The sequence below is a fragment of the Anolis carolinensis genome, chromosome 5 (assembly GCF_035594765.1).
Source record: "Anolis carolinensis isolate JA03-04 chromosome 5, rAnoCar3.1.pri, whole genome shotgun sequence".
Classification (NCBI taxonomy): domain Eukaryota; kingdom Metazoa; phylum Chordata; class Lepidosauria; order Squamata; family Dactyloidae; genus Anolis; species Anolis carolinensis.
In genome coordinates, this window is record NC_085845.1 from 630,062 (window position 1) to 657,039 (window position 26,978).

The 26,978-nt window shown below is 45.7% G+C and overlaps 1 protein-coding gene and 1 long non-coding RNA gene across 2 annotated transcripts; one reads left to right on the forward strand and one right to left on the reverse strand.

The window, feature by feature from the left end:
- The first annotated feature begins 111 nt into the window (after positions 1 to 111).
- LOC134299515 (uncharacterized) lies at positions 112 to 9,752 on the forward strand. The gene is made up of 2 exons (XR_010006735.1): positions 112 to 246; positions 9,444 to 9,752. It is a non-coding gene; the product is annotated as an uncharacterized LOC134299515 (long non-coding RNA).
- Positions 1,277 to 26,978, reverse strand: atp6v1b1 (ATPase H+ transporting V1 subunit B1). Its single transcript, XM_062982531.1, has 10 exons — positions 26,860 to 26,978; positions 22,140 to 22,279; positions 16,056 to 16,157; positions 14,282 to 14,379; positions 13,932 to 14,055; positions 8,880 to 9,030; positions 7,849 to 7,931; positions 6,648 to 6,752; positions 4,960 to 5,089; positions 1,277 to 2,117 (listed from the first exon to the last, which is right to left on the reverse strand). Exons 1-10 carry the CDS (start codon positions 26,960 to 26,962, stop codon positions 1,957 to 1,959), a joined length of 1,197 nt encoding a protein of 398 aa, XP_062838601.1. The 5' UTR covers positions 26,963 to 26,978; the 3' UTR covers positions 1,277 to 1,956.

Consider the following 26,978-nt stretch of genomic DNA (forward strand, 5'->3'; position numbering starts at 1 on the left):
CTCACCCGCTTTCAGTCCGAAACACCTGAAGGGAGGGCCCAAGTTGGCCCAGGCCTGATTTATATCCTGCTTTATCTCCTCAAAGGAGACCCAAAGCGACTCGATGGCCCATGTGGTCTCATCCAACTGGCATCTGAACGTTTCCACATCCTTCCGTTATTTCAAATAGGGACATGCCTTGCAATCAGCATCCTTCGCAGCAATTAATAGCAAGTTGACGGGAGTTGCCAAGTAATGGAGAGGAAGGTAGGCAATATTTAGGAATATACCCTGAGTGATTACTGTTATTTGATTCCAATATTGATTGGATTTGGAACTGGCTATTTTAATACAGTAGAGTCTCACTTATCCAACACTCGCTTATCCAACGTTCTGGATTATCCAACACATTTTTGTAGTCAATGTTTTCATTACATCATGATATTTTGATGCTAAATTCGTAAATACAGTAATTACTACATAGCATTACTGCATATTGAACTACAGTAGAGTCTCACTTATCCAACGTAAACGGGCCGGCAGAATGTTGGATAAGCGAATATGTTGGATAATAAGGAGGGATTAAGGAAACGCCTATTAAACATCAAATTAGGATGATTTTACAAATGAAGCACCAAAACATCATGTTATGCAACAAATTTGACAGAAAAAGTAGTTCAATATGCAGTAATGCTATGTAGTAATTACTGTATTTACGAATTTAGCATCAAAATATCATGATGTAATGAAAACATTGACTACAAAAATGTGCTGGATAATCCAGAACGTTGGATAAGCGAGTGTTGGATAAGTGAGACTCTACTGTACTTTTTCTGTCAAATTTGTTGCATAACATGATGTTTTGGTGCTTAATTTGTAAAATCATAACCTATTTTGATGTTTAATAGGCTTTTCCTTAATCCCTCCTTATTATCCAACATATTCGCTTACCCAACATTCTGCCGGCCCGTTTACGTTGGATGAGTGAGACTCTACTGTAGAACTTTAATAGGATGTTGTTTTGTTTGTTTTACGTTGTTCAAGTTGTCATATGATGTTTTTGCACGTATGTTGGAAACCGTCCCGAGTCCTCTTGAGGAAATGGAGCGGTATGTATAAATAAAGTTTTTATTATTATTACCCTGTTTCCCCTAAAATAAAACATCCCCAGAAAATAAGACCTAGTAGAGGTTTTGCTGAATTACTAAATATAAGGCCTCCCCCAAAAGTAAGACCTAGCAAAGTTTTTGTTTGGAAGCATGCCCGCCAAACAGAACACCAGAGCATGCAGGATCGATAAATGTACATAACATAGATTGTTGTACATAGAAATAATGGTAGTAACAAGAAATTTTTGATAGGATTCACAGTTTGTCTGTTTATGCTGGTTTGTGACGACAACTACCGTACAGTACATAATAAATGTTCAATTTTTTTGTTCAACAATAAATGTGAATTCTTCTTCATGGAAACATAAGACATCCCCTGAAAATAAGACCTAGCGCATCTTTGGGAGCAAAAATTAATATAAGACACTGTCTTATTTTCGGGGAAACACGGTATATTATTATTTTATTATTATATACTCGGGGTGATATACATTCAGCATTGGCTGTGCAGCAAAACACAACAAAAACCCTGAATCCAGAAGAAGCAATGCCTTCGCTGGGAAAGCTCCAAATCATAACACACATCATGCAAACTTTTGGAGCCAACACCTAGAAGGCCAACTTCAGTCCTCCAGGTGTTTTGGACTTCAACTCCCAGCATTCCTCACAGCCTCGGGCCCCTTCCTTTTGCCCCTCAGCCGCTTAAGCGGCTGAGGGGCAAAAGGAAGGGGCCCGAGGCTGTGAGGAATGCTGGGAGTTGAAGTCCAAAACACCTGGAGGGGAGGGCCAAAGCTGACCCATGCCTGGTGTAGTCCCATCTGCACATAGATCCAGATCATCTTCTTCCTCCCTCTTGTGTAAATAGACCTCAGAAAGCGGTATCTGAGCTGCTTTGGGCCTTTGCTTCCCGGGGATAGTATTCGGAGAGGATGGTCTCCGGGATGCGCTTCAGCAGCTCTTTGGGGAAGATGCGCAGCAGCTGCCAGCCGATGTCCAGGGACTCAAAGATGGTCCGGTTCTCGTAGGCCCCTGAGGGGAAGAGAAGGCACGTAAATAACATTATTACCATTCCTGGGTTATCACTGCCATGATTTCCTAACTGGTTCTATCACAAAGACATGCCAAAAGTTTATTAAACTGCACGGACATCCTGCTATAGCACATTTTGCTCTAGTTTTTCATCTTATCATCAAAGCTCAACCAATGCAATATAGTTTGTGGCACATAAACAAAGTTTCTGGAGTAAAACAACTACAGTAGAGTCTCACTTATCCAACATAAACGGGCCGGCAGGATGTTGGATAAGCGAATATGTTGGATAATAAGGAGGGATTAAGGAAAAGCCTATTAAATATCAAATTAGGTTATGATTTTACAAATTAAGCACCAAAACATCATGTTTAACAACAAATTTGTCAGAAAAAAAAGTAGTTCAATATGCAGTAATGCTATGTAGTAATTACTGTATTTACGAATTAAGCACCAAAATATCACGATGTATTGAAAACATTGACTACAAAATTGCGTTGGATAATCCAGAACGTTGGATAAGTGAGTGTTGGATAAGTGAGACTCTACTGTACTTTCAAAATTAGGACCGCACAGTTTAAGAGGAAATAACACTTGCAAACCAGGAACAGATTTTTTTCCCCCAAATTTTGTTACATAGCATTAGCAAAAACAAGGAGATCGGCTCCTTTTTGCTAGAGAGCTTCCACTTTTGAGAGCGTTTGAGGTGCGGGATGTCTGTGAAAGTGTAAACAATGCAAACAAAACAAAACCTGGTACAGTAGAGTCTCACTTATCCAAGCTAAACGGGCCGGCAGAAGCTTGGATAAGCAAATATCTTGGATTATAAGGACTGATCAAGGAAAAGCCTATTAAACATCAAACTAGGATATGATTTTACAAATTAAGCACCAAAACTTCATGTTATACAACAAATTTGACAGAAAAAGTAGTTCAATACGCAGTAATGTTATGTTGTAATTACTGTATTTACGAATTTAGCACCAAGATATCATGATATATTGGAAACATTAACTACAATAATGGCTTGGATTATCCAGAGGCTTGGATAAGCGAGGCTTGGATAAGTGAGACTCTACTGTATTTTGTTTCTTGGAATCTCAAGGTCCTCCATTGTGACTGGTGGAAGTTGAGTATCGATGGATGCATCCGAACCATAGAATGAATACAGTTTAACTCCACTTCAGCCGCCATGGCTCAATGCTATGAGATCCTGGGAGTTGTAGTTTGGTGAGGTACCAGCACTATTTGGCCAGAGAAGCCAAAGGCCTTTGCAAAATTCCCAGGGTCCCATAGCACTGAGGCGTAGTGGTTAAAGTAGTGTCAAATTGCATTAATTCTACTGTGTGGATGCACCCTTAGTTCTCCAGTGTGAGTCTATCTATGATCAACTTCTGGAGCGTATTGATCAAATCTGCAAATAATCATGTCCACAAAAGATAAACATGCAAATGCGGAGGGATGACTGCACATTGAAACACACACATATATATGGTTGCCAGGACTTCTGAGGTGTTGCAAAGTACATTAAAAACAGATAAAATCATTATTGCAACTATTGCAACAGCAGGGCAGAAATCTGCTTGGTGCAAGACAGGCGTTACTGGAAAGTCCCCTTTTGCATGTGGGTGCCCTCTCTTTAAGCAAAGGCCTGCCCTCCGTGTCCATTTCCAGTAAATCTGATTCCACTTCTGCAAACCTGAATTGAATGCTGAATTTGCAGATCAGAGAATACAATTGAAACACTTCAATGTATCTGAAAGACCAGCAGCATTCCAACTTGTATTTTGAATGATGCAGCCCAGAATTGCTTTGCTATTGTTCACTGCAAGGCCACACTGTTGGCTCAAAAGCCAGGGAGGGTTTCACTGAAATATTACTTTGTTCATCTGCTTCCCTTTTAAAAGCTGAGCTCCTAAGAAGACCCCTTTATGCAGCCACCTGTCTTTGGGTTTTCCCCCTTCTTCTTTGGGAGGCTTCTTGATTGTGTGTCTTCTGTGCAGAAACCCCAGCCTATTTGGGACCCAGTATTTTGGGCATCGGACTGAATGTCTCTGTGTGAGGCAGAAAAGGCCAAAGGGAGGCCCTGGCACAAATGTGGTCTCTAAAGCACCAAACCCTATTTAGAAGAAATTACTGTCATTCCCAGGCCTTTTTCTGACCCCCAAAATTGCTACAAGGGTTGTGGCAATTCCCACCTTAGGTTCTCCCTTCCAAGGACAGTCAGGACAAGCCCTCTTCCTTTCTTTGCCAGCTTTCACTGGAGGTTCTCACACATGTGAAGGGCTGAGGAATTGCTCTGGGTTTTAGTCTGAACTTGAAATACTCTTTCCAATGTTCCAAACCTATTTGATGCTGCTTTGGAGAGGCCTTGGGGTTGTGTCCCAAAATTCAGGCTCCAGCCTGTAAACGGGCATCACCCCATTGACATTGGAATATGCTGCCTGGGGGTCTGGTGGGGCCTTCTTCTCTGGAGGATCTTAATCAGAGGCTGGGTGGCCATCTGTCAAGAGGGTTTGGATGGTGTCTCCCTGTTTGGCAGAAGGGGTTGGACTCAACCCTTAAGGGTCTCTTCTACCTTCCACTTGCACATTGCCTTCCTTTCTGGCATGATGGGGTTGGACTGGATGCCCTTCGGGAGTCTCTTCCAACTCTGTGGTTCTATAACTCTGCAGCTTTACTTCGCCATAAGACTGCTGATATATATGAGTTGGCTGGCCGTCTGTCGGGAAGGCCCTGATTGTGCCTTCCTTCCTGGCATGCTGGGGTTGGACTGGATGCCCTTTGGGGATCCCTTCTGACTCTATGACTCGGGCCCCCTCCAAGCCTCCGCCTGACCCACCTTGGGCAATGAACTGCTTCTCAAACTTCTGCAGGAACTCCAGGTAGAGCAGGTCATCTGCCGAGAGGGCTTCCTCTCCGACCACGGCTTTCATGGCTTGGACGTCCTTCCCAATAGCGTAACAGGCGTACTGTGGAAGGAAGAAGGAGAGGAAGGTTGAGCCTCCCCGTCTTTGCAGGCTTTCAAGATGTTTAAGCCAATGAGGCAAAATATACAGGAATATGCATAAATACTAGTAAACTTTGTTGCTAATCCCCATCCAAGGACTGACCAGGGCTGGCCCTGCTTAGCTTCCAAGATCGGCTGGTGCTTTTATGGTATTCAAGCTATTGAGGCAGAATATACATTAATAAAATAATACAAATAATATACATACAAAGAAAGATTAATTCCTCATCCTCATTCAAGAATTGACCAGAGCTGGCCCTGCTTAGCTTCCAAGATCAGATGGAAACCTGGTGCTTGTACTGTATTTAAGTCACTGAGGCTAAATATACATTTATAAAATAATACAAATAATATAATATAAATACAAAGAAAAATTCCTCATTCTCATTCAAGAATTGACCAGGGCTGGCCCTGCTTAGCTTCCAAGATCAGATGGAAACCTGATGCTTTTACTGTATTTAAGTCACTGAGGCTAAATAAACATTTATAAAATAATACAAATAATATAATTATGGTGAGTCCTTGTTTGTTAGATGAAGCACTGTTACGCAGGAACGCATTGGCTGTAACCCCATTGTATAAAACTGGTGGAAATGCAGTTCTAATGGACACGTGGTCAACACCCCCTGAAGGGTTAAGTAGGTGGTGATGTGCAACTGAAGGGACACGCTGAAGGAGCTGAGCCCTGACCACGGGACAGGCATGACAGACGAGGGCTGCATCGTCCCCTTTTGTCCCTGGCGAAGGACGAGGAAGTGATGGGGATGAAAGAGGCCAGGAAGCGCGTGTTCTTCCTCTTGCCATTATTCTCTTGCTTCTCATCTTATATCTGTTGCTGGTATGTGTTATCTACGGCAAGAGTGTCATGAAATATGTATGGTTTGAATGAAATTGTATGAAAGGTGTATGAACCCTGTGGCACGGGATTTGCTGGTCGTGAAGTGATTCCTAGTTTCCAAATCACATCCTCCCTGAACTGCTGCAAGCTGGATAGCAACTTTCTCAGAACCAAGTAAAAACACAGCAGAGTCCTTTCACAGCCAAACATGTGCTTCTACCTATCTATCAGCAGAGTCCAACTGCCAGCATCTGGCTTTATTTACACACTTTAGTAAACTCACAGATTCAGGTTTCATCCAAAATATCCGGAGCCTTTAATTTTCACTGTTACAATATATACAAATGTCAGGATATGCAACTTGTCCTTACAAACCATCAGGACCTCGGAAGTCACAGATACTCGCACTGAGTCACACAGGAGAGAGAAAGAGGGAACCTTTCCTCCTCCTTTTACAGCCACCTGCTCATGGGTCATGAGTAAGGACACTGGCTGATGTGGCTTCGCAATACACCTCACCTCACGTGGTGACTCTGCCATTACCACATTCCCTTAGGTATTGCATCAGGACATCTACTGTCATTACCCAGAGGCTCTCGGTCAACCACATGTTCATCAAGCAGTATTCTTCTGCATGCTTAGAAATGCTTTGCCCTTCCTATCTGACTCCCCGCTTCCTCACCAGCTGGTTGGAGACGTCTCCGTGGTCCTTCCGGGTCATGCCTTCCCCGATGGCCGACTTCATCAGGCGCGAGAGAGACGGCAGGACGTTGATGGGAGGGTAGATCTGGGGGCCAAAGCAAACGGGCAACGGGTCAGCCTTCCTGGGCTCGGAAGGAAGTGCTTGGGACTGCAGAGAGGCGCCTCCTCCGAATAAGCGGGAGAATCTCAACACAGACGGAGACGCAGCAGAAAGGGCCATCGCTAAAGATAACTGGTTGCCATTGCGGGCCTTGTTTTACCACTTAGGGGCAAGCCTAAGGCGAACCTACCACTGAGTTTTCTTGTCAAGGCTTAGAACCATGGAGTTGGAAGAGACCACATGGGCCATCTAGTCCAACCCTCTTCTGCCCTGCAGCAAAAACACAATCAAAGCCGTTGTCGAAGGCTTTCATGGCCGGGATCACAGGGTTGTTGCATGTTTTCCGGGCTGTGTGGCCATGTTCCAGAAGTATTCTCTCCTGACATTTTGCCCAGATCTATGGCAGGCAGCCTCAGGCCCCTTCCTTTTGCCCCTCCGCCGCTTAAGCGGCAACATCATGCAACAACCCCACAATCAAAGCCCTCCTGACAGATGCCCATCCAGACTCTGTTTAAAGGCTTCCAAAGAAGGATCCTCAACAAAGCAGAGAGTTCCACTGTTGAACAACTTTTAAGTTCATCCTGATGTTCAGATGGAATCTCCTTTCCAGTCATTTCAACCCATGGTGCCACTGAGTCCTAGTCTCCAGGAAGCAGAAAACAACCCACCCACCCCCTTCCTTGGGACACCCTTTCACATATTTAAAAATATCTTCTCTCATAGCTTCCCTCGACCTTCTCTTCTGCCAGTTAAACAGACCCAGTTCCTGTTCAAAGAGAGGTTGCCACTGCCTGCCTTCTAAGGCTGAGAGAGTGTGACCTGCCCAATATCACCCCACGAGTTTCCACGGCCGAGTGAGGACTCAAACCCTGATGCTACTGGATCCTGGGAGCTGTAGTTTGATGAGACACCGGGATTCCTTGGCCGAGGAGGCTCAGGGCCTTGTGAAACTACAATACACTGGCTTCCATAGCATTGAGCCATCCAAGCAGTTCCAGCGGGGCCAACACGGCATTCTTTCCACAGCTTGTCACTCATGGCTCAGGACCAAAGGGTGAGGAGCAAAACCAGGGCAACATACCTGTCTGTTGTGCAGCTGCCTGTCCACGTAGATCTGCCCTTCGGTGATGAAACCAGTCAAGTCCGGAATAGGGTGAGTGATGTCTGCAAAACACAAAGCAGAGGTTCTTCGCAGCCTGAAGGTGGGCTGTATTGAGAGGTCCAGCACCCGCTGCCTCTGGCTGTTCCTTGGGCCTTCAAGCCATTCCCTGTGAGGTAACAGTTAGACCTGGCATGGGCAAACAGATGGCCATCCAGCCTCTGCTTAAAAGCCCCCAGTGAAGGAGCTTCCACCGGACTGCAAGGCAGAGAGTTCCACTGCTGAACAGCTCTTCTTGCAGCCAAGACGTTCTGCCTCAAGTTCAGGAATCTGAACCCATGGCTCCACTGAGTGCTGGTCTCCAGGGCAGCAGAAAGGAGGCTTTATTCCCTCTTCCTTGAGGCAGCCTTCCAAATAATTATGCATGGCTCTCATGTCTCCTTCTCTTCTGGGGCTAAACAGACCCATTTCTTTAAGACGCTCCTCAGAGGGATCATTCCTGGTCTCCAGGCCTTTGAGCCTTTGAATCCCTCTCTTCCTCTGGACCCCTTCCAGCTTAGGGTCAATCTCCCTCTTGAACTGCTTTGCCCAGAATGGGACACCGTGATAGTAGTCCAGGTGAGAAGTTCTGACCAAAGTAAAAGAGAGGGGACCAGGGCTTCCCTCTACCTGGACATTAGACTCCTTTGGGTGCAGCCAAAAACCCTATTGACTTTTTGAGCTGCTGCATCACACTCTTGGCTCATGTTCAGCCAAGACTCCAAGACCCCTCCCCATGTAACTCTGTTGTGGGGCCAGGGATCAATCGCCCATCCTGCCTCTGCATGGGTTCTGTTTTTTTCTGTCCAAGTCTCCTACATTTTCTCCTTCTCCGGCCCTATGTTTCTCCCATTCCAAAGCAGGGGAACGTGGAGGGGGCCGATTTGCAGGGAAGGAGAGGGTGTCTTTTGGCAGGACTCGTTGGCCACGGGTGCCCCCGGCCCTCCCGATGCCCCCCCCCCGGTCCTCCTCACCGTCGTTGGGCATGGTCAGGATGGGGATCTGGGTGATGGATCCGTTGCGGCCCTCCACGCGCCCGGCGCGCTCGTAGATGGTGGCCAGGTCGGTGTACATGTATCCCGGGAAGCCCCTCCGGCCGGGGACCTCCTCTCGGGCGGCAGAGACCTGGAGGAGACAAGGACTTAACGTCAGGGGAAACCTTTACCTTTACCTTTTACATATGCACACAACACACACACACATGTGCACATACACATCTTATTGGACTACTGGATTATGACCTATTGGGATCATAACATATTGGGCAGCAGAGTTTCAGGAGTGTTCCTTGAGTTTATTCGGTAATGGATGATCACTAGGCACGTAAATATCTTGTTTCTATTCAAAACTCAGCAAAGATTCACGCGGATTTCTTTAGGAATAACATGTTTGTTTACTCACAACTTCGAGTATTTAAAAATACAGGTGTGTTTCTCTTCAGGTTCAGCTTTAAAACGTTTGAGTTTGTATCTTTAACTTATAGTCTTTATCAGTCTCTTCAAAACTATATTGCTCTGTGTGGCTCTCTTTCATCACAGTCTACTTCCAAGGAACTCAAGCCTCAACTGACTTCTAACGCCTAACATTGGCTTCTGCACTCAAAGAGACTCAAGCCTCAACTGACTTCTAACGCCTAACATTGGCTTCTGCACTCAAAGAGACTCAAGCCTCAACTGACTTCTAACGCCTAACACTGGCTTCTGCACTCAAAGAGACTCAAGCCTCAACTGACTTCTAACGCCTAACATTGGCTTCTGCACTCAAAGAGACTCAAGCCTCAACTGACTTGTAACTTCCTACACTGGCTTCTGTACTCAAAGAGACTCAAGCCTCAACTGACTTCTAACGCCTAACACTGGCTTCTGCACTCAAAGAGACTCAAGCCTCAACTGACTTCTAACGCCTAACATTGGCTTCTGCACTCAAAGAGACTCAAGCCTCAACTGACTTGTAACTTCCTACACTGGCTTCTGTACTCAAACAGACTCAAGCCCCAACTGACTTCTAACTCCTAATATTGGCCTCTGCACTCAAAGAGACTCAAGCCTCAACTGACTTGTAACTTCCTACACTGGCTTCTGTACTCAAACAGACTCAAGCCCCAACTGACTTCTAACTCCTAATATTGGCCTCTGCACTCAGACTCAAGCCTCAACTGTCATTCCTCAACTGTCATCCTTTTCAGAACTGCATTCTAAACAGTTACTGAACCAGTCACATGGTCTGCAGCCCCTCCCACTGCCTCAAGTGCATAGAGCTAAGAAAACTGCAAACCAAAGAAGACATACACTTCAGGGAATAAACCAACACATTATAAAGAGGCAAAAAATTGGATAGGGAAGGCCTGAGAAGGTTGCTATTTCCAACACATACGCACACACACACACTTTAAAAATGTCTCTGTTCTGACTTACAAAGAAATTCAACTTAAGAGCAGACCTGCAGAACCTCTCTTGTTTGTAACCCCTTCCCTATGGGATGCAAAGCTAATATACATAATATATATATATATATATATATATATATATATATATAGAGAGAGAGAGAGAGAGAGAGAGAGAGAGAGAGAGAGAGAGAGAGAGAGAGAGAGAGAGAGAGAGAGAGAGAGAGCTGGATTTACGCTTACAAAATGTCCCTGTTCCGACTTACTTACAAATTTGACTTAAGGACAAACCTACAGAACTTCTCCTGTTCATAACTTAGGGACTGCCTGTATTTATTATTACAGTAGAGTCTCACTTATCCAACCTTCTCTTATCCAATGCTCTGTATTATCCAACGCAGTCTGCCTTTTAGTAGTCAAATGTTTTTGTAGTCAATGTTTTCAATACATTGCGATGTTTTGGTTCTGAAGTCATAAATACAATAATTACTACATAACGTTACCGTGTATTGAGCTATTTTTTCTGTCAATTTGTTGTAAAACATGATGTTTTGGAGCTTAATTTGTAAAAATCATAATGTAATTTGAGGTTTAATAGGCTTTTCCTTAATGCCTCCTTATTATCCACCATTTTCGCTTATCCAACATTCTGCCGGCCCGTTACTGTTGGATAAGCAAGACTCTACTGTATATAAGTATGATTATACAATATCAGTCATTTCCAAATACACCACAGATATCACCAACTACCCCAGACAGATAAAAACTACAGGTCCTATGGTTTGGCTGCATCTACACTAGATAATGAATTCAGTTTGGTCCCACTTTGGCCACCATGGCTCAATGCTAGGTCATCCTGGGAGCAGCAGTTTGGCAGAGAAGGCGAGAGACCTTGCAGGACTACAACTCCCAGGATTGCATACCCTGAGCCTCGACAGTCAAAGTGGGGCCCACCTGCATCCATTCTCTGTGGGGATTTGTAAAAAGACACCATGATGCAATGGGTTGGCTGGAAAGGCATGTATTGACAGCTAATAGGCTGATGCAGCTAGGAGCCAGAATTCTGATTGGCTGCTGTCTCTGGCTTGCTGCTGAGACAAACGGTTTTAACTGCCACTTTCACCTCAGAGAGTGAAGAGAGCGCTGACTGGAAATAGTCAGGAAGGAAATGGCTGCCAATTCTACGAAGCCTGATTATTTATAAGGCAGATGAGGCATATTTAAAGACTGTTTAAAGGGACTGTTTATTCCCTCTGTTCTCTGTGTGAATTCAGAGAGACTGCTGTATAGGGTTGTTGTATGTCTTTCGGGCTGTGTGGCCATGTTCCAGAAGTATTCTCTCCTGACGTTTCGCCCACATCTATGGCAGGCATCCTCAGAGGTTGCCTGCCATAGATGTGGGTGAAACGTCAGGAGAGAATACTTCTGGAGCATGGCCACACAGCCCGAAAGACATACAACAACCCTGTGATCCCGGCCATGAAAGCCGTCGGCAACAGACTGCTGTATATATTGTTGCCCTGTTTGATCTTTTGAACTGAAGCAAAGATACTGTAATTATATTGGACTACCACCGATTTCTGAGCCTGAATATATTGCACAAGATTTCCCTAGCCTAAAATGATACATTTTAATATATTGGGTTTATGGTTCCCGTCCCCTTGATCTGGTCATGTAAGTGTGATTTATTTTTATAATTGTATTATTTTACTTTGTTTAATAATGTGTATTATGTTGTTATGTAATGTTTGTGTTGCTTTTATGACTGTAAACCGCCCTGAGTCCCATCCGGGAGATAGGGCGGTATATAAATAAAGTATTATTATTATTATTATTATTATTATTATTATTATTATTGACACAACGACGTTGTATGACACAGCAAACAAGATAGATATGCTGGATTTCGTTTCACAAAATCACAAGTCAAACCCTTCCCAAGTGTCTAGGACTGTGTGATGTATTTTCGGACGATGCTGCAGATCCCAGCAGGGTGGCCTTTTGCAGTTGGCAGATCGTGATTTTGTCAATGTCTATTGTTTCCAAATGCTGCCTGAGATCTTTCGGCACGGCACCCAGTGTGCCCATCACCACCGGGACCACCTGCACTGTTTTCTGCCAGAGTCTTTGCAGTTCGATCTTGAGGTCCTGAGAGCGGCTGAGTTTTTCCTGTTGTTTTTCGTCAATGCGACTGTCACCTGGGATGGCACATTGATGAAAAATACCCTATTATTATTATTATTATTATTATTATTATTATTATTATTATTATTATTATTATTATTATTATTTTATTATGACACAGCAAACAAGATAGACATGCTGGATTTCATATCACAAAATCACAAGGCGAACACTTCCCAAGTGTCTAGGACTGTGTGATGTATTTTCGGATGATGCGCGCAGGTCCCAGTCGGGTGGCCTTTTGCAGTTGGCAGATTGTAATTTTGTCAATGTCTATTGTTTCCAAATGCTGGCTGAGATCTTTTGGCACAGCACCCAGTGTGCCCATCACCACTGGGACCACCTGTACTGGTTTCTGCCAGAGTCTTTGAAGTTCAATCTTGAGGTCCTGAGAGCGGCTGAGTTTTTGCTGTTGTTTTTCGTCAATGCGACTGTCACCTGGGATGGCAACATCAATGATCCAAACCTTGTTCTTTTCCACAACTGTGATGTCTGGTGTGTTGTGTTCCAGAACTTTGTCAGTCTGGATTCAGAAGTCCCACAGTATCTTTGCGTGCTCATTTTCCAATACTTTTGCAGGTTTGTGATCCCACCAGTTCTTTGTTGCTGGGAGGTGGTACTTGAGGCATAAGTTCCAATGGATCATTTGGGCCACATAGTTGTGCCTCTGTTGTAGTCTGTCTGTGCAATTTTCTTACAGCAGCTGAGGATATGATCAATGGTTTCATCGGTTTCCTTGCACAGTCTGCATTTTGGGTCATCAGCTGATTTTTCGATCTTGGCCTTAATTGCCTTTGTCCTGATGTCTTGCTCCTGGGCTGCAAGGATCAGGCCTTCTGTCTCCTTCTTCAGGGTCCCATTCGTGAGCCAGAGCCAGGTCTTCTCCTTATCAGCTTTTCCTTCAATTTTGTCAAGGAACTTTCCATGCAATGTTTTGTTGTGCCAGCTGTCAGCTCTAGTTTGTAGTGCAGTTTTCTTGTACTGGTTTTTTGTCTGCTGTGCTTTGAGGAGTTTCTGATTTTTGACTTCAATCAAAGCAGGTTATTATTATTATTATTATTATTATTATTATTATTATTATTATTACTTGTTACACAAACCTGAGTGACACTTTATTATACTGCAGGGTATATTTTGGTTCAGAAACTGTGGCAAAGCTTCTGTCTATTTATATCTACAACCTCCGGGCTGTGGCACAGGCTGGTTAGCAGCCAGCGGCAACAAATCACTCTGACCAAGAGGTCATGAGTTCGAGGCCAGCCCGTGCCTGCGTCTGTCTCTGTCCTATGTTATGGCATTGGATGTTTGCCTTATATGTGTGCAATGTGATCCGCCCTGAGTCCCTTTTGGAGTGAGAAGGGCGGAATATAAATACTGTAAATAAATAAATAAACCTCCAACATTCTCCAGTGTGGACGTGCTCTATGTCTCCCAGTATCCCGAACGGCCACCCACTGACCTCCCGGAGGGCCTCGGCGTAGGAGCTCATGTCGGTCAGGATGACCAGGACGTGCTTCTCGCACTGATAGGCCAGGAATTCGGCCGTGGTCAGGGCCAAGCGGGGCGTGATGATGCGCTCGATCCTGGACGAAACAGAAGGAAGGAAGGAAGGAAGTAAGGCTCTCAATACTAGGTGCATCCACACTGTGGAGTTAGCACAGTTTGGCACCGCTTTGACCACGACGACTCAGTGGTATCGAGTCACGGGAAATGAATGCCGGCACCCTTTGGCAGAGAAGGCTCAAGGCCTGGGGGAACTACAACTCCCATGGCAGTTAAAAGGCATGGTTCCTGCAGCAACGGACTCACGTGGGGTCGTTGGCCAAGTTGAGGAAGAGGCAGACGTTCTCCATGGAGCCGTTCTCCTCAAAGTCCGACTTGAAGAACCGCGCGGTTTCCATGTTCACCTGCAAAGGGAGAAAGAGGCGGCAGGTTCAGCACCATGGAAAGACTCAATGGTCACCTGCCAGGCCAGGTATGGCCAATTTTGGACTTTCCATCAAGTGTTTTGGACTTCAACTCCCACCATTCCTGGCCTCAGGCCCCTTCCTTTTCCCCCTCAGCCGCTTAAGCGGCTGAGGGGGAAAAGGAAAGGGCCTGAGGCCAGGAATGGTGGGAGTTGAAGTCCAAAACACCTGATGGAAAGTCCAAAATTGGCCATACTTGACCTAGGGAGAAAAAAGGAAAGCAATTGCAATACCTGCACTGGCCAGCAGTGGGCACAAGGAGCTACCAATTGGCCAGAACTTGATTCCTGAGCCTCTATGTTTGCCTATGAGGTCCATCCGCACTGTAAGAATGAATGTGTTTCAGCCCCACTTTAACTGCAACATGGCTCAATGATATGTAATCCTGGGAGTTGTAGTTTGGGGAGGCGCTTGCAACATTTGGCAGCCAAGGCAATCATTCTGAGCCATGGCAATCAAAGTGTGGCCAAACTGCATTAATTCCACAATGCAGATGCATCCCCAGCTCAGCATTTCAACACGGTTAAACCATGCCTAATATTTCCGCACATAAATATTTCTTTTCTGCACAGAAGAAGCTGCCCTGGTGCAAAAAAATACTGAAATTGTGTGGATTCTGCACAAAATGTGCACACAGTTTTTTGTTTTGTTTTTTTTTTTGCATAAACACTACTATTTACATAGGAAATGTATTTGTTGTGCAGGGTATATTTTACCAACACAAAGAATACGCACAGAAATATTATTTTGCATGCAGGAAAAGGCTGTTTCATGTGCAGAAAGGCTCTTTGTTGTGCAAAACAACCTTGTGTGGGTTTTGAGCAGAACAGGTCCTGAGTTTGAAATTTGAAAACAGACCAAGGCGAAGGAAATCATTACAATTGCTCAATGCTCACTCATGTAGTCACTTGCTCACTTGTTCATTCACTCACTCACTTAGTCCCTTGCTCACTCACTCGTTCACTCGCCCATTCAGTCGCTCACTCATTCACTCACTGTCTCGTTCACTCACTCACTTGCTCATTTGTCCACTTATTTACTCACTTGCTCACTCATTCACTCGCTCATTCGCTCACGCTCTCATTTACTCATTCACTTTCTCACTCCCTCACTTAGTCATTTGTTCACTCACTCACTTGCTCACTCACTCACACACTTACTCACTCTCTTGCTTGTTAACTCACTCGCTCACTTCCTTGCTTGCTGACTCGCACACTCATTCGCTCACTGACTCACTCAGTCATTCACTTGCTCATTCATTCACTTGCTCACTCCCTTCCTCACTCATTTGTTCACTTACTTGCTCACTCACTCTCGCTTGCTGATTTGCTCACTCATTTGTTCACTCGCTCACACACTCATTCACTCACTTACTCTCTAGCTTGCTGACTTGCTGACTCGCTCACTTCTTTGCTCACTGACTAGCACACTCATTCACTTGCTCATTGAATCTCTCACTCACTTGCTCACTCACTCGTTCAGTTCCTCACTAACTCACTTGCTCACCCACTCAAGTCACATCCACTCACTTGCTCACTCGTTCATTTGCTCACTCGCCTGCTCACTCACTTGTTCATTTGCTGATCACTCACTCTCCCACTCACTCACTCACTCACCCCCATGGCCGCGAAGACGATGGCGAAGTTGTCCTCGTGGTAATCCATGACACCCTTGGACTTCTTGACCAGGCCGGCCTGCCTGCAGATCTGAGCTGCGATCTGAGAAGAAAAAGGGAAGGAGGACGAAGAGCGACACCTTGCCAGTCATACAGGTGGGATGATGCACAGGTTCACGACGGGAGGCTGGAACCTTGGGGACCTCAACCTGAGCATGAGCCAAGAGTGTGGTGCCGCAGCTAAAAAGGCCAGTGCGATTCCTATCATCTGAATCTATAGGAGCCCAGTGTCCAGATCAGAGCTTTCCAGACATTTCAACCTTTTTAGACATGGATCTTTTCGCAACACAGTAATTCAGTTTTACTTGCAAAGCAGAGGTTAATGGGCAAACTTGGGCCTTTTCTCCGCTTAAGCGGCTGAGGGGGGAAAGGAAGGGACCTGAGGCCAGGAATGGTGGGAGTTGAAGTCCGAAACACCCGGAGAAAAGGCCCAAGTTTGCCCATATCTGATGTACATTCCCATCATCCCCAGTGGGATGGGAGTTGTCGTTCCAATGACATCTGGGGACCCAAACTGGGTGGTAACTAAAGTTCACTGGTGCAAAATATTATATACTCAATATGCCCAAATGTGGACACTGGTGGTGTTTGGGGAAAATAGACCTTGACATTTGGGAGTTGTAGTTGCTGGGATGTATAGTTCACCTACAATCAAAGAGCATTCTGACCAACAGGAAATACTGGAAGCGTTTGCTGGGCGCTGTCCTTGAGTTTGGGATTTGTAGTTCACCTCCATCCAGAGGAATTGTGGGAGTTGAAGTCCAAAACACCTGGAGGGAGGGCCCAAGTTTCCCCATGCCTGATTTAACCTCTCATTTGCAAGTGAAACTGGATTACTGTGTTGCGAAAAGATCCATGTCTAAAAAGGTGTGTCACTGGCATGAAATGTCTGGAGAGCTCTGATCTGGACACTGAGCTCATATAGATTCAGACTATAGGAATCACATTGGCCTTTGTAGCTGCCGCATCACACTCTTGGCTCAGGTTCAGGTTGCGGTCCCCAAGGTTCCTGCCTGGACTCAAACAATGATGGATCTGGACGAATCTTGGCACAAATACGCAATATGCCCAAATGTGAACACTGGTGGAGTTTGGGGAAAACCGACCTTAACATTTCAGAGTTGTAGTTGCCGGGATTTATAGTTCACCTACAACCAAAGAGCATTCAGAACTGCACCAACGATGGAATTGAGCCAAACTTGGCACACAGAACTCCCACGGTCAACAGGAAATACTGGAAGGGTTTGGTGGGCATTGGCCTTGAGTTTGGGAGTTGTAGTCCACCTACATCCAGAGAGCACTGTGGACTCAAACCATGATGGATCTGGACCAAACTTGGCACGAATACTCAATATGCCCAATGTGAACATTGGTGGAGTTTGGGGAAAATAGACCTTGCCATTTCGGAGTTGTAGTTGCTGGGATTTATAGTTCACCTACAATCCAAGAGCCCCTTGAACCCCACCAACGATCGAATTGGGCCAAACTTCCCACACAGAACCCGCATCACCAACAGAAGATACTGGTCTTTGGCGACCCCTCTGGACCCCCTCACAATCCCCCCAGGGGTCCCGACCCCCAGGTTGAGAAGCGCTGATCTACACTGTCAAATTAATGCAGTTTGACCCCATTTGAACTGCCAAAGCCCAGTGCTATGGCCAGGGCCGGCCGGAGATAAATTTTAATGTTAAGTGGGGGGGCTGAAAAGCGCCCCCCCACCGGCGCCGCCTCCCGCGCCCTGGCCCCGCCTCCCATGCTGCGTGGGAAGCGGGGCCAGAGTTTGCGGCCTGGAGGGACCTCCGCTGCAGTCTGGCCAGCTAGAAAAGGCCAGACGGGCGAGGGCGAATAGCGCAGGAGGTGGGGCCCTGACGGTGCCCCGACTTGCGCCCAGTGCGCCCTGGCCTTGTGGCAGCTGGCTGGGCAAGCCTTGTGGCCTGGATGGCCTTACCCAGCTGGCAGCCAGCCGGGCAAGGCCAGCCAGGCCAGGGCGCACTGGGCGGGAGGCGGGGCACCGTCAGGGCGGTGCCCCGCCTCCCACCCAGCCTGATGGTGCCCCCCCGGACCTGCGCCCGAGGCGGCGGCCTCACGGGCCTCCATGGTGGGGCCGGCCCTGGCTATGGCTTCTCTGCCAAACGGCAGGCACGGGGACTCGGCAGCATGGGGCCCTGCGGTGCCGAAGTGGTTCCGAAGTGGTTCCGAAGCGCGCCCGTTCTGCAGTGCAGATGCCCCTTGGAGGGAGCGCCTCCTTCCACGCAGCCAAGAGACAGCAACGCCTCACGCGGGTTCATCCTCTCCGCGTCCCTCTGTCACTCCTGATCTGTCAGAATGTGTTTTCCGGCTGCTGACGCTCGGGACGGCTGTTTGTGCGAGCCACACGCCTCGGCGGCCGAGGGACAGGAACGGGGACCCGGCTGCCAACGCCCGCCTCCTCCCACCTCGAGATCCGCTCGGATATTTCGGGAGCGTCAAAGGGCAAGTGGCGGAAGGCAGGTGCACAAACACCATCACCAACACCAGCGGAAAAGGGTAGAAAGCGGGGGCAAGAGCGCCTCTGAGAAAGTGCAGAGGAAAAGAAATCAACCCGTAGGATGCTGCAGACCAGGGGTCCCCAAACTTTTTAAGCAGAGGGCCGGTCCACAATCCTTCAGACTGTTGAGGGGCCGGATTATCATTTGAAAAAAAATACAAATTCCTAAGCATACTGCACATGTCTTATTTGTAGTGCAACAACAACAACGACGAAATAATACAATATTTAAAAATGAAAACAATTTTAACCAACATAAACCTATTAGGATTTCAATGGAAAGTGTGGGCCTGCTACTGGCCAATGAGATAGTCAAGTTAATTAGGATTGTTGTTGTTGTTGTTTTTGTTGTGTGCCTTCAAGTCATGTCAGACTTTGGCCGAGCCTAAGTCTAAAATTAATTAATTATTTACTGCATTTATTTACTACATTTATATCCCGCCCTTCTCACCCCGAAGGGAACTCAGAGCAGCTGTATGTACATACAATATATTATATTATTAGCATAACACAATATTAGCATTATATATTACTATCTTGAACTATACCACTATACTATTATATAATATGTAATATATGCCATATCATTAATATTATTATATGGTATTACTATTAATATTGTATGACTGCTTTTCATGTTTGATTTTACAATGTGTAATTTGTCACTGTTTTTATTATTGCTGTGAGCCGCCCCGAGTCCCTTCGGGGAGATGGGGCGGGATATAAGAATAAATTTATTATTATTATTATTATTATTATTATTATTATTATTATTATTATTATTATATTGTATAACATAAGATTATTATCAATATTATATGTACATACAATATATTATATTATTAAAACTGATATAAAATATTATATTATAAATCTGAGGGCGGGGGCCAGGTAAATGACCTTAGAGGGCCGCATCCGGCCCCCAGGCCTTAGTTGCAGACAGACCAGATCTGCAGACAGACCAGATCTTGACTTCATCTGATGTTGCAAAGCTCTGCGGAGTCCAGTTGTGCCTAAGGACAAGAGCCAACCTCTGGCTATTGTTGTTGTTATTATTGTTGTTAACTGCTGCCATGTTGACGCGGACTGAAAGAGAGGCCAAGGGGGCATCTCCACTGCAGAATTAATGCGGTTTGGCCACACTTGCACTGCCCTGGCTCAATGCTTTAGCTCAGCAGGTTAATCCCCAAGCTGCAATAAATATTGCCAACCGGAAGGTTGAGAGTTCGAAGCCCGGGTCGGGGTGAGCTCCTGACTCCTTTTTCTGATCGAAACATGGAGCCTAAATACCTCCCCACTTTAATGCAGTGCCTATTTATCTACTCACATTTGTTTTCGAACTGCTAGGTAGGCAGAAGCTGGGCTAAAGGTCAGGACTATAAGAAAAAATGGGTCCCCAGGGGTTTGAACTGACAAGTACCCACTAATGGAATAATAGCAATGTATTAGATATCATTAAACATTATATTATGTACAATAAATGAATATAAATGTCAGATACGTGGATCTAAATCACAACCAAACAGTTGCATTCACAATGTAGTAACCTTTCTTGTTTATAATTTTCTTGATTCTTTGTAAAGGATGAGTAGACCCCTGACAACTGCTTTCAACTACCTATAGTCTTCATCTGGTGGTAGGGTCTGCAAGTACTGAGTAATATTTATACAATTGTACACAGTGTTTTCTGACATAGCAAAATTGGCTAATATTAATACATACTACTTATTAATACATACTACTTACTATAACAGTTTTTTATAATAAATTTGTTGTATTTCTTTAAATGTGCCTCATGCGTTAATGCTACACACTGCATTGTAGAACACCTGTGTGAGATTCTTTGCTATTTAAACAACAGGTTGAGCCATTTAGGATCATACTCGCAGTAGAATAAAACCTGAATGCAGAGTATGCTTTCTAAGTATAGGCATAATGTCTTTTCAATATATTATTATTTGATGTTCATTCGCACTGTGTTTAATGTATTAAAGAACAACTTGTAAGCCACTGTATGTTCCCAATAGGTTCCACGATATCTATGGAAGACTTTACAGTTTACATTCTTGACTTGTTTGAACTAAGTAACAAAAGTACGTAGTGTGTATTAATATTAGCCAATTTTGCTAGGCCAGAAAACACTTTATACAATTGTATTAATGTTACTCAATACTTACAGACCCTACCACCAGACAAAAACTATAGGTAGTTGAAAAAGGTTGTGGATCAGGGGTCTATTCATCCCTTACGAAGAATCAAGAAAATTATAAACAAGAAAGCTTACTACAGTAGAGTCTCACTTATCCAACATAAACTGGCCGGCAGAACGTTGGATAAGCAAATATGTTGGATAATAAGGAGGGATTAAGGAAAAGCCTATTGAACATCAAATTAGGTTATGATTTCAGAAATTAAGCACCAAAACATCATGTTATACAACCAATTTTACAGAAAAAGTAGTTCAATTCATGGTAATGCTATGTAGTAATTACTGTATTTATGAATTTAGTACCAAAATATCACAATGTATTGAAAACATTGTCTACAAAAATGCGTTGGATAATCCAGAACGTTGGATAAGTGAGTGTTGGATAAGTGAGACTCTACTGTACATGGTGAATGCCACTACCATTCATCACAGTGTGAATGCAACAGTTTGGTTGTGATTTGGATCCACTTATCTGACATTTATATTCATTTATTGTACATAATACAATGTTTAATGATATCTAATACATTGTTATTATTCCATTAGAGGGTACTTGTCAGTTCAAGCCCCTGGAAACCCATTTTTTCTTATAGTCCTGACCTTTAGCCCAGCTTCTGCCTACCTAGCAGTTCGAAAACAAATGTGAGTAGATAAATAGGTACCGCATTAAAGCGAGGAGTGTTTAGGCTCGGCGTTTTGATCAGAAAAAGGAGGAAAAGGTTTACGAACAAATAAAGCTCTTTGGCAAGGAGATGGAGCAACAGCACCCCCGGTGGCCGGAACCGAGCACAGCCTCCAAAGATGCCGAAAGATGGGAAAGCCTATATATAATACCTCTATCCATTCCCTATCTCGTAATTGTTCTAATTGGCATTGAATGTTTGCCATATGCATTAGTTCTACCTTCCAACTATCTTCTTTTAAACATTGAGGATTCATTTCAGGAATACAGCCAGGCCTGGGCCAACTTGGACCTTCCCTCCAGATGTTTTGGACTCCAACTCCCACCATTCCTCACAGCCTCAGGCCCTTTCCTTTTGCCCCTCAGCCGCTTAAGCGGCTGAGGGGCAAAAGGAAGGGGCCTGAGGCTGTGAGGAATGGTGGGAGTTGGAGTCCAAAACATCTGGAGGGAGAGCCCATACTGGTAATAGACTCTCAGTGGAACCATGGCTCTGATGATTTTTTTCTGTTTAACTGAGAGTTCTGGTTAGCTGAGAGTCTCCTCTCTGCAGTTGAGCTGAAAGGAGACTATATGTGTGTGTGTACTACATGTACATGGCATGACGCACCTCGTTGTGGGGCAGCCCCGCAGCGGAGAAGATGGGTATCTTCTGCCCCCTGGCGATGCTGTTCATGACGTCGATGGGGGAAATCCCGGTCTGGATCATCTCCTCGGGGTAAATGCGCCCGTGGGGATTGATGGGCTGCCCTGGATGAGGAAAGAAGGAGGAGGCACAAAATGGGAACTGCGGTCACCTGGATGGCCATCTGTCGGGAGGGATCGGATGTTGACTTCCTGCCTGGCAGAAGTGGCTAGGACTGGATGGCCTTTGGAGGCCCCTTCGTATGATTCTATGACTCTACATCCTACACCAAAGCTCCCATCATCCACTGCCTTGGGTGGGGGATTCCAAGGCTGGGCTGAAGCACAGCTGGTACATCACCCAGTTCAAAGCCTGGTCGGGGTGAGCACCCGACCCGTCAAGCCCAGCTCACTGCTTGTTGTGGTTCAGTCTGATGATGAAGGGGGATATGGGTTTGCACAGTCTGAAACTGAAAATGTTGGACAGTCTGAGCAGCCAGCGATTCTGAGGAGGCCGCAGGCAAGCAGCCAAGACGGCCAAGGAGATAAGAGAGGCTTCAGATCAGAGAGACCTTTCCCAGCTCTCAGAACGGGAACGGGAGGAGGGCAGGGAAAGTCAACAATGGCCAGGTGGTTCTGAAAGTGATAATGAGGACGTTCAATTAGACAGACCAACCAGCCTTAGAAGGAGAACGCACCGCTCTCGGCGTTTGCGAGGAATTGCTGCCAAAAGACTAGGAGCCCAAGGTCAAAGGAATGCTTTTATGTCTTGCAAGAATGGGTAACTTTCAGATCAAGCAACTTTGCTTTCAGAGCGAGATCTCCTGCTTTGTTCCTGTCTTGTCTATGGTTCCTGGTTTCAAGCTTCAAGTTGTGGTTCAAGTGTTGCCTATGGTTTCTTGGGAAAGTATTCTTGCTTTCATGCTCCTGATGATTATCCTGTGCCTTGGATTTTGCTTTGATGTTTTAAGCCTTGTCTTCTAAGGATTTACTTGCTGTTTTGGGACATTGAACTCTATTTGGATTACTGCATTTACACTGGGATTATGGCATTCCCTTATTGCTTTTTGCCTTTCTTTTGCTACATTTTTATCAATAAACTGTTGATCTCAAGTCTGTCTCAGTGGTGTGTGTTGAGAGCAAGGCGGATCCTCGCTGGGGTGCAACACTGTTTACCTAAGCAGTTCAAAAACAGCTTAGAGCTGTAAGTAGAGGCTTTCGATACCATCGACCATGGTATCCTTCTGGGATGGCTCTCTGGGATGGGCCTTGGGGGTTTTGCTCTGCAGTGGCTCCAGTCCTTCCTGGAGGGCCGATCCCAGTTGGTGAAGCTGGGGGACACCTGCTCGGACCCCTGACCATTGACCTGTGGGGTCCCACAAGGTTCCATTCTGTCCCCCATGCTTTTTAACATCTACATGAAACTGCTGGGAGAGGTCACCCGGAGTTTTGGAGTGCGGTGCCATCTCTACGCGGATGACACCCAACTCTACTACTCTTTTCCACCTAAATCCAAGGAAGCCCCTCGGATTCTGGACCAGTGCCTGGCCGCTGTGTTGGCCTGGATAAGGGCGAACAAACTGAGACTTAATCCCGACAAGACAGAGGTCCTCCAGGTCAGTCGTAAGTCTGATTGGGTGGCCACCTGTCCTTGACGAGGTCGCACTCCCCCTGAAGGCGCAGGTCCATTGCAGCTTGGGGGTCCTCCTGGATTTGGGGCTGACGCTTGAGGCCCAGGTGTCGGCCGTGGCCAGGAGGGCCTTTGCACAACTAAAACTTGTGCGCCAGCTGCGACCATACCTCGTGAAGTCTGATCTGACCAGGGTGGTCCATGCCTTAGTTACCTCTAGGCTGGACTATTGCAATGCGCTCTACGTGGGGCTGCCTTTGAAGACGGCAGAAAGGGCCTTCTCCGTCGTGGCCCCCCTCCCGGCTTTGGAACTCTTTCCCTAGAGAGATCAGGCAGGCCCCCACCCTACTCTCCTTCCGGAAGAGCTTAAAAACCTGGCTCTTCCAAAAGGCCTTCGACGTTTAGTTGTTGCTGGATTGATCTATCTGTCCATTCCATAATAGTCCCATTGTTGTTGTCTTGCCATTTTATACTGCACTTTATTGTCCAACTGTGAAATTTTCTTTCCCCATTTCGGAACACTCTGCACTTTGCCTGGGATCTACGAATTAGTCTCCTGTTTTTAACACTGTATCCTGCTTGTTGATTTTAATGATTGTTTTTACTGATGTTGATGTTTTTTACTGGGATAATTGTTTTATTGCTCTGTTACTGTTATTTGTTTGTTTTATCGGGCCTGGCCCCATGTAAGCCGCCCCGAGTCCCTTCGGGGAGATGGGGCGGGGTATAAAAATAAAGTTATTATTATTATTATTATTAAGTACCGCTAATTAGCGGGACACCATAAAGAACAAGACTAGAAACGCGGTGACCGAGAGGAAGGTGGAAGGAGGAAGTCCTGATGGAAAATGGAGCAACAGCACCCCCCTGTGACTGAATCTGAACTCAACCTCCAGGGCCGGGGTCCCCAAACTAAGGCCCGTGGGCCGGATTTGGCCCTCCGAGGTCATTGACCTGGCCCCTGTCCTAAACTTTAGACTTAGGGTTGACCTAAGTCTGAAACGACTTGAAGGCACACAACAACAACAATCCTAAGTTTGGACTATTTCATCCTAGTCCGGACCCCCAACAGTCCGAGGGACCATGAACCAGCCCTCCACTTAAAAACTTTGAGGACCCCTGCTCCAAGGTATTGAGACTGGACTTTGAGACAACATGCCTCCTTCCTGTCTGTCCTGTTTTGTCCTGTCTGTCCAAACGGCATTGAATGTCTGCCGTGTATGTGTACTGGGATCCACCCTGAGTCCCCTTGCGGAGATAGATAGGGGGAATATAAATAAAGTGTTGTTGTTGTTGTTGTTGTTGTTGTTGTTGTTGTTGTTGTTGTTGTTGTTGTTGCAAGGCCTAGCATTTTTGGAAGGGTCCCTGCTTATGGAAGGCAAAAGTGGCTGCTTGCTCAGTTGGTCAGTTCTCTGCTTGGCTTGAATGCCAAGTGGCTCCTCCTAAGTTGGGAAAAGTTACGTCTCTGGAGTACAGGAAAGTACTCAGTCTCTGAGAAAGTACGTACATCTCTGCCTGGATCCCCAAAGCAGAAAACCCACTGGGGAATTTTGGAAGATATCCCCCCCTCAAAAAAAAAACTGAGGAGCCCACTTCTGTGGTTCCTGATCCCCACTTTATTGTTGTTTTCCTGAGTGATTTGGTGGCCAGTCCATGAAAGCCATGCACTGGTGGGTTTCCTCACTCCCACCCCAACTCCAATCACTTTGGGCTGAAAATGGGGCATTATTATTATTATTATTATTATTATTATTATTATTATTATTATTACTTGCTGCATTGATATCCCACCCTTCTGACCCCGAAGGGGACTCAGGGCGGCTCACAAAAGAAGGCACAATTTGATGCCACATATACATACATAGGGAAACCATCATATAAATTAAAACCAATAATTTAAAACAATCATAAGACAAAACCACGCAATCTAAAGGCATATTCCAAGAGCCATTCCTGTGGTAAGGTAAAGGTAAAGGTTTTCCCCTGACGTTGTGACTGTGGTAAATTGCATTATTCCAAATTGCACTGAGTATTACTGTTTGAGCTCCTGCTGTTAGCCCTAGCTTCTGCCAATCTAGCAGTTCGAAAGCATGCCAATGTGAGTAGATCAATAGGTACGCTCCTATTGGCGAGAAGGTAACAGCGTTCCATGCAGTCATGCCTATGACCACATGACCTTGGAGGTGTCTACGGACAACGCCGGCTCTTCAGCTTGGAGATGGAGATGAGCGCCAACCCAGAGTCGGACACGACTGGACTTAACGTCAGGGGAAGCCTTTACCTTGACCTCATGACTGTTGGAAGGCTTGGTCCCACCTCCATGCCTTCACTCTCTTTCTGAAGGTCAGGAGGGCGGGAGCTGACCTAATCTCACTGGAGAGGAAGTTCCATAGCCAAAGGGCTACCACTGAAAAGGCCCTGTCTTTCGTCCCCACCCATCGCACCTGCCCAATATCATCATTATAAAAATAGTAATGAATGAATAATGAAAATGGGCCGGGCTGTGGTGCAGGCTGGTGAGCAGCCTGCTGCAATAAATCACTCTGACCATGAGGTCATGAGTTCGAGGCCAGCCTGTGGCGGGATGAGCACCCGTCAATTAAAAAATAAAAATAGCCCCTGCTCGTTGCTGACCTAGCAACCCCAAAGATAGTTGCATCTATCAAATAGGAAATAAGGTGCCACTTATAAAGTGGGGAGGCAAATTTAACTAATTTAGGATGTTGGAATGAGGAAGTGCTGTCACAGTGGATGATGAAGCAGCTGCTCCCCCCTGTGGCCAGAATTGAACATCCCCTCAGGAGAAGGTTAAATTGCCTCTGTGTCTGTCTCTGTCTCGGTTCTATGTGTCTATGGGCATTGAATGTTTGCCCTTTATATATATAATGTGATCCGCCCTGATTCCCCTTCGGGGGGAGAAAGAAGGGCGGAATATAAATAAATAAATAAATAAATAAATAAATAAATAAATAAAATGTGGTTGTCAAGGAAAAGCCTGTCTCAAAACAGTCATCCAGAACAGGCAACCAAAAGGGATGTGACGTCACGGCATCGCTGCTCTCCTGCATTCACTCACCATTGATGTCCAGGTAGTCCTCAGCCATCACGACCGGACCCTTGTCGATCGGCTTGGCGGAACCGTTGAAGACGCGCCCTGCGTGGAGGCAAGCAGACAACATGTTAGCGCATGGGAGC